Consider the following 14,248-nt stretch of genomic DNA (forward strand, 5'->3'; position numbering starts at 1 on the left):
TACTATTCATATAGAAAACAGGTAATCTTTGAAAACTCAATCCTTCTAAACACTTTAATAAAGGAACACTACATGTAAATCTTTTCCTAGGAATGTGTGTTATTTACTAGATCTTTATTCTTCTAATTTTATTATCCATATTTAAAGGTATTAATAAAAGCCACATTAATTTCTTGGTACTTTGCTAGAGGTCAAACCTGCAAACATTTACTATGTAAAACAGTGGAAAATTCCACTAATTTAAAACTGTTCATAGTAAAAAAACAGTCTAAACTTTCCTTCTATTTTATCAGACATTTTCTAGAGTCACAAATATGACCATGGAAAATGCATAATTCAGTACAACTATTTAATTCTACATTGGTTATCAGAGATCTGAAAATGCTAGTAAGAAACTCAGCAGCCCCCCTCTCACCATAGTCCTTACGTGATATTCTAACATAAGGGCCTGAATGCCTAAGGGCTGCCAACTGTGTTTCATCTTACGTAGAGTGACCACATTCCTTTAAGAACCACATTTGTTTTCTTAAAGTACTCAGGTCATATTTTAAATTTAAATTCATAACTTGCTATATATTTGCTTATCTAACTACTTTTGAACTGGGTTCACATTATTTTTAAAGACCCAACTAGCTCTGACAAGGTTTCAGAGAGATAAAAAGTATAAAAGAGATCAGCCAACATGTTGTTTTTTAATGCTAGCTAAAATAGTTATCTAAGACAAACTAACATTGCTCTACAGAACCTTAAATATTTATGTTTTCAGAGAAATCGTCATATACCTAATTGACTGATACCTTAAATACACAGATAAGGGAAGGTAACGATTACGTTTTTTTCTAAAATCGTTAAGTGGCTACAATAAGAAATTACATTTTAAAAAGCATGTAGGCTTTACAACTGTAATTCTAGAATTATAGCTGATTAAATTTGCAAGACAGATACAGATGTATATATATATGTATACTAACACTACACGTGCATGTGAAATTCAATCTCAGGTGAATTCAGTTCAACTGGTTTACATCCTTCTAATTATATCATATTATTCCATGCGAGCACTGTATAAGAGTGCCTCATTTTAAAATAAACTTTCCAAGTAATAGTATACTAAGTATACCAAGTCTTTGCTATTTAAATAAAACACAACAATTAAAAGAATATGAACTTATTTCTAATAAAAGGTCTACATAGCTCCCTTTTCCAAAATTAAGAAAACTAACTTCTTGGCAAACAGGAAGCATTAACGAGGCAAATATTATGCTATTGCATCTTTGCCTTCAACTTAAGTGGCATTTAGGGATAAAAAGGCACATCGATAAAACAAATCTTTTCTTCTTGCTTTATGTAAATAATGAAAAAGTCACCTTCAAAAATTAATAGATTACATCTGCTGATTCCATAGTGCAAAAATACCCGGAAGTACAAAAGCAGACTTTATATATTCTCTGTTTCTCTCGTCTCTATTCCTCTGACACTGAAGGAAAGGAAATCAGTGCACTAGCAAGTTCAGAAGTGTATTACTTTTTCCTCCTTTCCACCTAGACCTCGGATAGAGCAGAAGGAACACTCACACGGCCGACAGGGAGCTGTCTTTCTTTGGCTTCTTCTTTTCCCGGGCATCGCTGAAGTCCAGGGCAGCTTTGTCCATGCCAAGTAACTCGCTGATTCTGTCTCGGCCATAGAACTCTCCATATTTATCCATAACCTGGGGCAAGAAAAGAAGCATTTTACTGGCCTCCACCAGTAAGTAAGCTCATGTGTATGTGCACATACAAACATCTAAGTATTTTTATACATAGTATATATCGGTCTTACGTTCAGGTTCACTTAAACATCTAACTTAACGGCTCATGTTCTGTGATCACACTGCTTCAGGTCTTAGTGAACTTATAGCGTTTTAAATAATGCCTAGCTGAAGAACAAGATTTCTTATGCAAGAGAGAAAGGCAGGCACAAAAGAGGATAGGCTCAAGCAAATGGGTAAAGAGGTGGGAGAAAATGGAATAAAGTAACTGCTACCAAATTCATCCCCTGTGTCAGGAATTATGCTAAGAGGTCCAACTTGCTTCTCCCTCATGGGACTGTCATAATATGTTAAGTTTCCTGTTGTTAGCATCCTACTCTGCAGATAAAGAAATTGATCTTGGAGAATGTAACATGCCCAGTCTCAGCTTGGCAAGAGATGGGGTGAGGACACATCCAGGCAAGGCTGACTCCCAGCAAAGATCTTCTGCGTAGAGCACGGCATGCCACTGGGTTTGCCCATGACATGCTGGTATCCCCTCTGTGGTCTCCAGAGCAAACATTCAACTCCCCCCATAGTATCCTGACTCCAGCCATTCTTCAACAACACCTGAACCTGGAGCCTTGTCACCATCCACAGGTCCTCAGTTTAATTCTTACCTAGAATGGATTCCTTGTCCATCGTTAGAATCACTTCTCTGCAACCCCCCTTGGCTTCCTTGCCCCTCTCTCTTCTGTCACATTTGTCTGGGCTTTGCCCAGATGTTGGGTTTTTAGATCAGGGCTTAGATGTGGGCTAACAGATCACCTGTGAGCTCAGTACCTCTGTCTCTGATATAGCGACTCTCGGCCTACAGTTTATATACCATGAGGATCCCGCACATCATTGAAAATGGAGGCAACAGGAAAACTAATGAAAGAAACGCAGGAGGAGAGAGAACGGGCAGCAAGAGAGGAAAAGGAAAGCAAGGAACAGGAATATAGGAGAAACAAAGGAACTGAGAACCAGCAAAAGAGGAGGGGGAACGTTAAAGTAAAATATTAGAGTGGATGAATAGAAAGAAAGTGGATAAATAGAAAGAAAGAAAGGATTAGCAGAAATAAAAATGAGCTTTTTCTAAATGTATACAATCAGGTAAATTAAAAGAAAACATAAAAGAGCAACGGTAGTGAAAAAGCCTATGAACGTACACTATTTAGGTTCATTAAAACAATTTGTTTTCCATTATTCTCACAGCACTGAAAATGGGCTGGGCTGATCTGAGTGGGAGTTCTTTAGGGGTTGTATTCTCACCCAGGAGAACAAACTGGACCTCAGAGCAGGAACGCTATGGACTGTCTCAGCTGCAATTACAATCTGTCTATTTATTTGACTCTAGATATATCGTGTCCTTCAGAGAAACTCTTGCTTTAATAACTTAGAAACTGCTTCTTCATACTGTTAAGTAATTACTAAGAATAAAATATTCAAATTATCTATTTTACGTTACTTAAAAATTATTCTTTCAGAGCTCTGGTCTAATTAGGATGCACTCATCTGCATTCGTGCAGTGCTACTACTCTGTGGTCACAAGGGGACAAAAACTTGCACCAAAATGAAAATCAACAAACACACTGCTTCTTCCAACTAGGAAGTCTTGGGGGGGGGGGGTTTGTTTTGTTTTGTTTCTGTTTTTTAAAATGTGCTTCATTTTAAATAATGTACTTGATTTAAATGCTTGGCAAACTCTCTATCTCCCCTCAGACTGGTAACAAAAAATGTGCAGTTGCCAATCACCGGCCCCCCTATGAGTAGTTCTCAACTGGTGGAATCAAAGGGAGAAAGACCACTTCGTTCGGCAGACATCTGTGGCCATTCGCCCCAGACCGCATACACTGGAGCCACAGCTCATTGTGGTACGTGGCATGAAGTGATTCAGTCTGGCAGTTGGAGGGTTCAAGGAATAAGAAGGGGCTACAAAATAATGATTACTGTATTTTACAGTGTACAAGTACTGGTACATGCACTATTTTTTTTAAAAAGTGACCTACATTAAATCCCGTGTGGTAGGAAGAGCAGAGATAATCCTTGTCTCTCGAAAGCAGAGCCGACATAGGGGCCAGAGTCCGTAGCTGAACTCCTACTTGTGTTCTGTCGTGCTCTGATGCAGTGCGCATCAGAAGAATAAAACTTTACCAAAATACAAAGGTCTTTGAAGTTTATATAAAAGTAAATAAAATTCAGTCCTTTGTTGGTATACAACAACTTTACTTTTTTATTGTAAGGGAGGATCCCAGCCCTGGTGACTTAGCTGTCTTAGCAGAAAAAGAGCCTTCCGTCAACTTCAGTTACCCGAACAATCTCAGAGAAAATTCTTACCAATTCTTGTTAATGTACAGACTGAGCACTGTTTAGTCACCTGAGTCAGATGACAGGTGGGCGAGCACTGCTTATTTATTTTTCAGCTGCAGAGTATGGATCTCTTATGAAATTTTTGAAATTCATATTGAATCCCATTTCCATTTTGAAATGACATTAACAGACAAAGCACGCCTCAGTATCTCAGCCTACGTATGAGCCACAGCAGATTCAAATCTGAATTGCACTTTAGGAAAAAAATAGAAAATTTAAGCCCACCTTTCTTTTAACAAATTTGTCCCAGTAGTTGTTGGGAAATGACCTAAAAGATATAAAAGCATAGAAATAAAATAGTATCATTTTTAAAAAAATGATAAATAACAATATATTTTTTGGAATAAATAAAATACTTAAAATAATATGTGAACATATATTCTTCCATTCACAAAAATTACAATGAATTTTCCCCATCTTATCCCATAATTTTTCTATCATAAGTATATTACGTATTATTTTAAGTGTTAATATATACATGTAAATCACAGAAGAGACTACGGGCTAATATTTTAATGGAGATGAATATGAGCATATTTAATAAGCAGTCTGGTTATATTTTTTCTTTATGTATAATGTGTTAATGTATACATTTCTTTGTCAATTGTCTGTAAAAATTAAAGTATCTAAAACTGTCATTGTTTTTCCTAGGAAGTAAAAAAAAAATCTCATTCCCACTAGTTATCCTTAAGGAAACTGAGCATAAGACCATCACATGACTCCAGCATATTAACTAATATAGAGTTCACCTAAGGGGACAGACTTGATTCGATTTAGAGTTGCTAAACAAAATATTGAGCATTTAGAGTAAACATTTATAACACACAAATCATCCCCAGTTCTGGAAACATCCCCAGTAAACATTTATAACACACAAATCATTTCCAGTTCTGGAAACCCAGAACTTATTAGAAATCGTAACTCTTTAAGAATTAGCAAAACTAATCACAATAAAAAGAAGCTATTTCACGCTTGAGTATTACAAACTACAGAAAAATATTGTATCACCAATACCTCGAATAGTGTAAAATTAGACTTTTGTGATGGGTTTTTATCTACAGCAGCAGCTAGTAGTTTGGATCTAGACCTCACAGGCGAAATAATTAGTATAAAGAAAAGTATTTGTTTTTCTGTCTTATATTTTACATGGCATAATGTTTAGCTAGTTATATGCTTCGCCTCTGGATGATACCAACTGAAAATTTCCAACTTAGATTAAAAGTGTGACATTCAATATTTTTGCCTTTAATGCTACAACTCCTTCCTTAATGAATAATTTTGGCTTCCGCTATGCTTTTAGATGAGATAACCCCACACTGCAGGTTCTGTACCTCCAGCTACACACTTCCCTGAACACTGAGTAATGGATGTTATGTTCCATCAGTGCTGTGGAAATGGACTCAAAGCCATTTTTGATGGAGGAATTCAGAACACAGAGGGCAAAAATTGATGGCATCCATTAAGAGACTGATGGAGCTTATTAGTCTTTTGATTTTCTTGGCTGAATATATAACTGTTATTCACCTCTGCTAAACTTTTGATAAATCTGCAAGAACTCCGGCAAAGTATTTTATGTCTTGAAATTTTTGAGCACAGAAATGTCTCATCTCATTCTTTACTCACTGTGTGTTGATTACGAGTCTATCCCACTGGCCTTTAATATCATCTTCTGAAGGCTGTTCTGTAATATAAAGCCCATCAAATTCCAATTTTCGAGCTACTTCTTTTTCTCGCTTAAAAATAACCAGTGGGACCTACATTTGAAAAATAAACATGTTAAAATTAGTTTAGATTTACTAGCATCTCCTGTGGTCACTATCTTTACAAAACAGCTTTTGGAAAGAAATATTTCCCATGTTACTTCCAGGAAGGTAAAAATTCAGTGAAAATCAATCAGCTATATTTAGGCAGGAGGAGGCATCTAGAGGTTTTCGAAAAACAAAAGACAGTATAGATATTATATATATGCATATGTTTTTAAACACATAGAGGTTCATTGATAATTGCACTAATGAAATCAATTTTAAATATTAAAAATATTACACAAAATTGCTTTTTTTGCATATTACATATATACATATATATAATATATATGGATGCAATAAAACATAGCCCTAATGTTCCAAAATGCATACTTCTAAAAAAATTTTAGAGTTTTATTTTAGAAATCTCTTTAATAATTCCATGCTCAGCATGCCCATATGCTATTTTGAAATAAATTTTAATTTCAACATCAGCAAAAATCTTTGTCAGTTTGCCAGAATGTCTCCAGAGTTTACTGATTCCCTTTTCATATGGACAGAGTTTACACAAGGCACAGATGCAAAAAAGATGCAGACATTCTGGAAGTATCCAAGAATATCCCCTCTCCCCGCCAATACAACAAGGGAAGCAGAGGGAGGTAGAGGAGTTTCTGAAAAAAACTTTACATTCTAGTCTTTTACCCTGGACCCTGGTTTTTCAAAAGTCTTCTAGAAGTTTCCCAATCAGAAGCAGGGCACAGTGAAATAAAAGCCCTGCAGTAAAAAGGTGTCATGCTAGGAAAAGATAAAGAGGTTTGCAAAGGTGATGGGCAGCCCTGAGCACTCAGAGAGACTATCTTGAGTTCTATTCACCAAACTATAGTGTTCCCTTGGTAAGGCTCTAGGGATGGGTGACGTGACAAACAGTGAAGCATTTCTGCCAGGGATAGCGAGAGATACATACCTAATAACAAAACAATCAAAATGACTCTCAGAGGTCCAATGTGATGTATTTCTAGAATTTCTACTACACTGAGCACTGCTAGGAGACATAGTGGGTGGACTTCTGTGGGGTCAAATTATAGGTGAAATTGGCTATACGTGAATAATTACTGACGTGCGAGAAAACTACAATGTGACAGCCACATCCCCTTCCCAGGGCAGCCTGCATGCAGTGACTCGTCACCAGGGAGCTCTAAAGGCCCAGCTCCAATGCCCCAGCCCAGGGCTACCCCGAAGGGGGCGTCTCAACTTCAGAACAGAGACCTGTGATGTGCCCTGTTGGGTCTGTACTGCAGCCCCGCTTTTCCCTCTTCTCCATGCTGCTTCCTCCCCTTGCCCCGCAGGTGTTTATGGAACATTCCCTAATGAACTATGGGTATGTAATTTCCATCTCAGAATCTGCTTCCCCAGAAGTCCAACGTGCAACAGACACACACACACGCGGACACACACAGGTTCCTTGGTGCCCTACTATCTTACTTTCAAGCAGTAGTAGCCAATGATGCAGAAGAAAGAGATAACCGTGTGCAAAATGGCTAAGATACGCAGCGTGGGCTCCATGTAGCCGCTGCTCTCCTCCAGCACGTAGTGAACTGCAATGATTCGAGGCGAGCTGTCCAGGCTGCTAACTTTGACATTTTCACTTGAACTGCGAGTGGGGAGCTCCTTTCCTTCAACCACAGAAGAAGTGGAGACCTGATTCAAATCATTTAAAGGACAGTCAGTTCATTTCCTCTGACATCAGGGTAAACAAGAAACAATGGAAACCCAGTCTTAGCCAATAGCTGGATGTGAAACCACTGCACGATGAAAAGACTAAAAGCAAAGGCTAAAAAAGATAGCTTTTTCAGTATCTTGTAATAACCTATAATGGAAAAGAATCTGAAAAAGAACATATGATACATATATATATATATATACATAGAGAAAAAATATATATAACTGAAATATATATATAACTGAGTCATTTTGTTATATGACTGAAACTAAACCCAGATATGAGGATTCCAGTACATGCAGGAAATAATTAGATGGCTAAGCTGCCTTCTCAGTGATCAAAAGAATTTAATACAGTACAGATATGCCACATCCAGATACAGTAACAAGTGAGATATTCAGCCAAATTAGACTCTGAGCACTGTGGGTAAATCCTCTGCAAATCCAACATTCTTCAGTGGGGGCATTTCTCACCTAGTGTGAAGGAGCAAATCTATCCCTGCTGTACTAGACAGTCAGCAATGTGCCTGAGATTCAGGTTTTCATTTTCATCAAATACATTTCAGCATCGGTTTTGATGTGCTCACTAGTGGATCTCTGAAATCTTTACATTCAATTCAGTCTTTCATATTGGTTATTAGAAGACTAAGATGTACATACCTTATAAAAGAGCAAGATGAAATTGATTGCAAACGCGACAAATAAGGCTAACATTCTCATGTTGTAAAAGTTGCGAGCAAAATAGTTCTGAAGGTGAAAAAAATTATTAAAAGGTCATTGAATCGAGAGACTTGAAATTTGCAGACAATTGAAATAAAGCATTCATGCATTTACCCAAAACTATTTGTTGAGGGCCCACTGGGTTTCAAGTCCCATGCTTGGTGCTATCTACGTAAAGCACCAAGCTTTATGACGTAAACCACCATGGAGAAGACATAATAAAGAAGCACATTCACAGATAAAAAGCGTAATTTCAGGGAATGTTAAATGTTATGAAGAAAAATCCATCAGGTTAAGGACTTAGGGAACAGGGGCGCTATTCAGACAGGTGGTCAGAGAAGATCTGTCTAAGGAGGTGACATTTGAGCTGAGGCCTGGGTGCCACTGGACGGCAATCAAGTGAACAGTTGGGGACGGGAATGTCAGAGAAAGAGCTTGGAGGGCAGAGGTCCTGAGCTCCAGGTGATGCTGGTGTGTTTGACGGATAGTGAGGAGGTAGCGCAGTGAGAGGAGGGGAGAGTGGGAGGGAATGAGGTCAGAGAGGTGAGCGGGGGACAGGGTTCTGTAGCCCTCTGATAAAAAGTCTGTTGCCCCTTATAGTGCAGTGGTTCAGTGTCTGATCGCTGGGACCACACTGCCTGGGCATAAAGCCTGACCTCACCACTGACTCACTGTGCGATGTGGACAAGAGACTTAATCACTCTTGTAGCATCACTTTTCTCACCTGTAAAGTGGGGATAACAACAAAACCTGTCTCATAAGTTTGCTATGAGGATTAGGTAAATTACTATAGGGGAAGTTAGTCATTAATCTTGTTAATATCATTGGAATTAGTATTTTATTCTAAATGGGATGGCAAGCTCTTGGAGGAGCTGAAGAGGGCTGATGCAATCAGATGATTTGAAAGACGATTCCAGCTACTGAGTATAAAATAGATTGGAGGCAAGCATGGAAGGCAGGAGACGAGTTAGAAAGTGACTGCAGGATGCAGGAAGAGATGATGTTGCTGGTGGTGGCTTGGACCAGGTGGTGGCTGTGGAGGTGGTAAGTACTGGGCAGACTCTGGGTACATCTGGAGGAGAGAGCCGAGAAGAATTATTGTTGGGTTGTATCTGAGGTAGGAAAGAAAGAGAGGACTCAGAGATGATAATTCTGGATTTGGGGGTCTGAGCAACCAAGTAAATGGTTGGTTCTATTTTTTGAGCTATGAGGGAAAAACATACAAAACACTTAGAGGAGAAGTGGGTTTAAGGAAAAAGGTTATGGGACATACCAAGAATTTGTTTTAATATTAAGTGGGAGATGACTATAAAGTTATGTACCCGGATATGCCAGGGGCTTTAGCATCATAAGGCCATAGCAAAATGGCATCTCCTTAGTTATCCCTCTCTGTGGACACAGCCCATTTTGATGGTGTCATCTCCCCACACACGACCCTGACTTCTCTGCCACCGTTTATAGGACCAAAGTTGGCCACCATATCCAAACCGGGTCAGTCACATTGGTTTCCCGTGGAAGGCGGCACTGGGTCATAGGTCACAGTTAGGTACTCTGGTTATCTGAGCTGGGAGGTCACAACGACTTGGGTCACGAGGGGCCTGTGGCACCTGGTGTGGTCATGATTACGCTGGTGCATGCCAACAGGTGAACAGAGAAAGTCATATTGCAAGAGAAGCAGGAAAGTGGGAACTGTGACCTCTGAGACAGAAGGATGGAAGGAAATCTCAATTATGTGCTTTACTCAACTGCAGTTACACATACTCTTCAGGAACCCATGGGGACTGCTGCAGCTTATTACAGGGCCTGTGCAGCCTCACACCCTACACCACGCCCAGACCACACCTGCAGCCACGTCCACTGTGACAACACATCAAACCAGTGGTTATCCAGAGTTGCCTCAGAAACATCTGTGTTCTGTGTGCTCTGCATTAAATAATATAGTAACATACAAGGTAGTTTAAGAAAATATAGGTCAAACTATTAATTAAAATATCTATTGGTATACATTTTAAAAAATGTGTCATATATATTTATGCATAAGCAGAACATATCACCACTGAGAACAATTTATTTCCCTTACAGGTGAAGTTCTATACTACATGAGTTTCTTGTCTATTTTTTTCTCAAAGGCTAAGTATGATTTTGCCTTTCCAACTGGCCGTGTTACGGAGTATTGCTCATAGTTTCTAGGTCTGACATTATTGGTCAGTACGTCTTACAGGTTTATTCTAGACATTCATCTCCCAGTCTTTTCCTGCTTGAAAAAATTATATATAATATTTATGCACATATGCATACATACACATAAGAGGCCTTTCAAACAAAATTTTTAACAATTCCATTCTGAATGAATGGGAAGAGAGAACTACATCTCCTTTCTTTGTTTTCTACATACAAGTATATATTTTATTAATTGGGAGGGCATTTCCACAAAATGTTTAAGACACTCCATAAAGAACTGTCTTCTCCCTCTTTGTTCTTTCATTGATTTACTTATTTCCACTTAAAGAATAATTTGGAATAGACCTTCTTATTATCAATGGAGAGTTGGCTCACTGCATTAATATTTTTATAACTGGAATTTTAATAAAAGGGCGATGTTCTAGAACGACTGACTAACCCCACTCTGGAACATCAATGTGAATTACTTGTCCCCTAGAAGGTATTCTTTGTTATAATGCATGGCAGAGCCTTCCACAGTGTCCTGCAAAGAGGGAGCCCCGGGGTTACGTTTATTGACTTGCCCTAAAGTCCTTGTAGGAAGACACTGGCAGTCACTAAATCAAGTGGACCCTCATGGGAATGTGTGCAGAGGTTATGTGTTTGACGACAGGGAGCCGTGGACCAAGGCATTCATTTGAACACATAAACACTAAGATGGGCAAATACAACATACGTGCAGGGCTGACCCAAGTGAAGGTCAATGCGTATTTACTGCACCCGAACGATTATGATCTCACAGTATATCAGGAACAACGTTCATTTTAAAACATCTTACTAGAAGCTTCTGTTGATAGGCTATGATTTTCTTCCAGAATGCTGACTCGGGAACTTCTGGCTCTCCATATCTGTGTGTGTGGAGCTGCCTCAACTTTTGTTTACCCTTATCTTCTTTGGCTTTTTCTTCTTTTTCTCCATCTTCTCCCCTACGAACACAAATGAATGAAAAATAAGCCATCCATAAACTAAAGAACTAAACAGGTTTTGTGCCAAAGTATACAAACGAACAAATATTTAAATCATAGTATCTGTTTTAATAACGGATATCTCTTCCAATGAATTATGATATTCAGAATTTTAGAATTAGGGGTAGGACTTCTTGCTTATCATAGCCCCCTACAGATGGATAATTTCTGTGAAGTTCAAATCTATAGGACATTTTACAGGCTTCAAGTATCTTTGTATTATACCTAGCATATTCTTTTCCAAGTGTAGAGTAAAATATTTAAATGAAAGAATAACAATGGAGACTTTTTTTGGCTGCTACTTTTTAACATACCTTATTATTACTATTATTTTTGCAGTACGCGGGCCTCTCACTGTTGTGGCCTCTCCCGCCGCGGAGCACAGGCTCCGGACGCGCAGGCCCAGCGGCCACGGCTCATGGGCCCAGCCGCTCCGCAGCATGTGGGATCTTCCCGGACCGGGGCACGAACCCACGTCCCCTGCATCGGCAGGCGGACTCTCAACCACTGCGCCACCAGGGGAGCCCTAACATACCTTATTTTTAAATTCTTATTTCAATGTTCAGGCTACTAGGATTTAAAATCAGAGGCGTACACATTTGGTTGTTCACGTGTATAAACGATGTCAGTACATTAATTTTGCAGACAATAATGAAATTAGAAGCACTGAAATTTGACACCTAAACCCCTCTAGGTGCAAAATACCAAGGCTTCACGGAAGTATATTTATGTATATGTGTGTCACATATATGTAACCCATATAACATAACCCATACTTAACTCATACGAGGTCAAACATTATTTTAACGTTGAAGAGTTGCCATGGAAATGACTGTCACGCCCTGGTACATTTGTCTGCATTTCACTATGATAGTCACTTATGTGGCCATTTTTACAACTGATTCAACAGTTCAAGGTCTATGACAATGAATAGTGCTGACTGCACAAAAGAGACAACAGTGGCCCTTGTTTGAAGCCTAATTCAAACAAACCAACTGTAAAAATACACTTTTCAGGCAACTAAAGAAGCTTAAATATTTAGTGGGTATTAGACGGTACTAAAGAATAATTGCAAATTTTGTTCGGTATAAGTAATGGCATGATAATTATGTTTTTTTTAAAGTCCTTAGCAATAAGAAATGTATACAAGATATTTATGGGTGAAATGACATGGTGTCTAGTATTTTTTTTAAAACAACTTGTCGTACAGGAGGCCCCAAAATATGTGTGTGTGTCTATGGTAGGGAGGGTAGGCAGGAGAAAACCTAGATGAGACAAAATTAGCAAAATGTTAAAAATTAGTAAAACTTGGTGATGGGTATATGGGGTGCATTATAACATTCTCTCTTTTGTGTGTGTTTGATAATTTCTAATAACAAAACTCTTTAAAATTTTCTATCTCAAATAATTTGGAAATAAAAATGATTTTCCCTGAAAAAAGTATTAAGTTATTCAAAAGGTGACTCAAGTGATGTCAAGTAGGCATGTGAAAAAGTTGAATAAAACTGTTTTCCATGAAATATAACATTAGAAATAAGAACTATTTTTGAGTTATATCATTTAATGTTTTAATTTTATAGCTATAACTAAATTAACACAATTCTAAATAAACATTTGCTATTCTAAAAAGAAAAAAGAAGAAACAGAACAGACAATGAAAACAGGCCAAAGGAAGTAACAGAATAGAGGAGAAAAATAAAATGCTACATGAGAATGCTACAGGCACTTAATTTGATTTCCCCAGTTGTTAAAAATGTGCATATAAAACTATGTAAACTTGGGGAAAGATGTAGGTGTCAATTATTAACAGAAAGCCAGTGTTACGAGGAAATTATACATTTTCATTGCTTCATAGGCAGCTCTTTACTTCTCATTGTTGCATTTATAACTGTGCTCCACAGCACCAGGAATATTATTGAAAATGAAGTTTCCTGGGTCCCAGACCTGCTGATTCAAAATCTGTGCTGGGACCTAGGAATCTGTGTCTTTAACGGACTCTCCAGGTGGTTTTTACGCAGGTGGCCCCAGGACTGTGCGTTGAGGACCACCATGCCCCAAGAATTCTGTGCCATGGCATTCAGAACGTTTGTCCTCTCCCTTCTTTACAAGAACAGAATAGATGCTCGATTTTAAACAGAGAACTACAGCACTCAGTCATCTTGCAGACAGCATCACATGGAATCACTGAAGTCTTTTCTGCTGAGAGAGAAACACACAAACAGAATCCTCATGGCACAAGAAAGAGGTGGGAGTGGCCCCCAGGGCGGGTGTGTGGTCTACGCTTATCCCTGCCCATGGGCTGAGGCTCTCCACTACGATGACAGATGTCATCCTGCAGCCTGAGAGTCTCCACTGCATCCCCTGAAGAGAGAGGATGAGGGAAAGACACTAAAACAAAGGAAGGGATACAGCAACTACACCTACTCGGCTTTCTCAGGTTCGGATTTGCTTTCTTCTTTTTCTTCCTTTTCTTCTTTTGCCTTCTGTTCCTTGGATGAGTCAATGGGGAAAAGAGAAGCAGGATTACACGTCACTTTTGAATGAGTTTAGGGAGCCCCGTGACCCTGTGTCAAACTGTAACCTATAAATGATACCCTCCTGTCTCCACTGAGATAAAACTTTCATGTGTGCCCTTTCTCCTACTGGTCCACGCATTTCCCCCCTCCCCGCACTTACCTACCAGGCCGGCAGTAGGTACCAACTTTCTGAGCTCCTTCCCACTTTTCTTATTTCACAACTACCTT

At 38.8% G+C, this 14,248-nt stretch overlaps 1 protein-coding gene across 1 annotated transcript in view; it reads right to left on the reverse strand.

Moving 5' to 3' along the window:
* The window catches only part of RYR2 (ryanodine receptor 2), a 714,060-nt gene that overhangs the window by 32,705 nt on the left and 667,107 nt on the right, over positions 1-14,248 (reverse strand). Inside the window, exons 90-96 of the mRNA XM_060035003.1 lie at positions 13,929-13,993; positions 11,318-11,465; positions 8,260-8,346; positions 7,363-7,578; positions 5,762-5,892; positions 4,364-4,406; positions 1,575-1,708 (exon numbers count right to left, since the gene is read on the reverse strand). Of these exons, the coding sequence (XP_059890986.1) occupies positions 1,575-1,708; positions 4,364-4,406; positions 5,762-5,892; positions 7,363-7,578; positions 8,260-8,346; positions 11,318-11,465; positions 13,929-13,993 (824 nt within the window). The remainder of the gene's footprint in view (positions 1-1,574; positions 1,709-4,363; positions 4,407-5,761; positions 5,893-7,362; positions 7,579-8,259; positions 8,347-11,317; positions 11,466-13,928; positions 13,994-14,248) is intronic.

Source organism: Delphinus delphis, chromosome 16 (genome assembly GCF_949987515.2).
Source record: "Delphinus delphis chromosome 16, mDelDel1.2, whole genome shotgun sequence".
NCBI classification, from domain to species: Eukaryota; Metazoa; Chordata; class Mammalia; order Artiodactyla; family Delphinidae; genus Delphinus; species Delphinus delphis.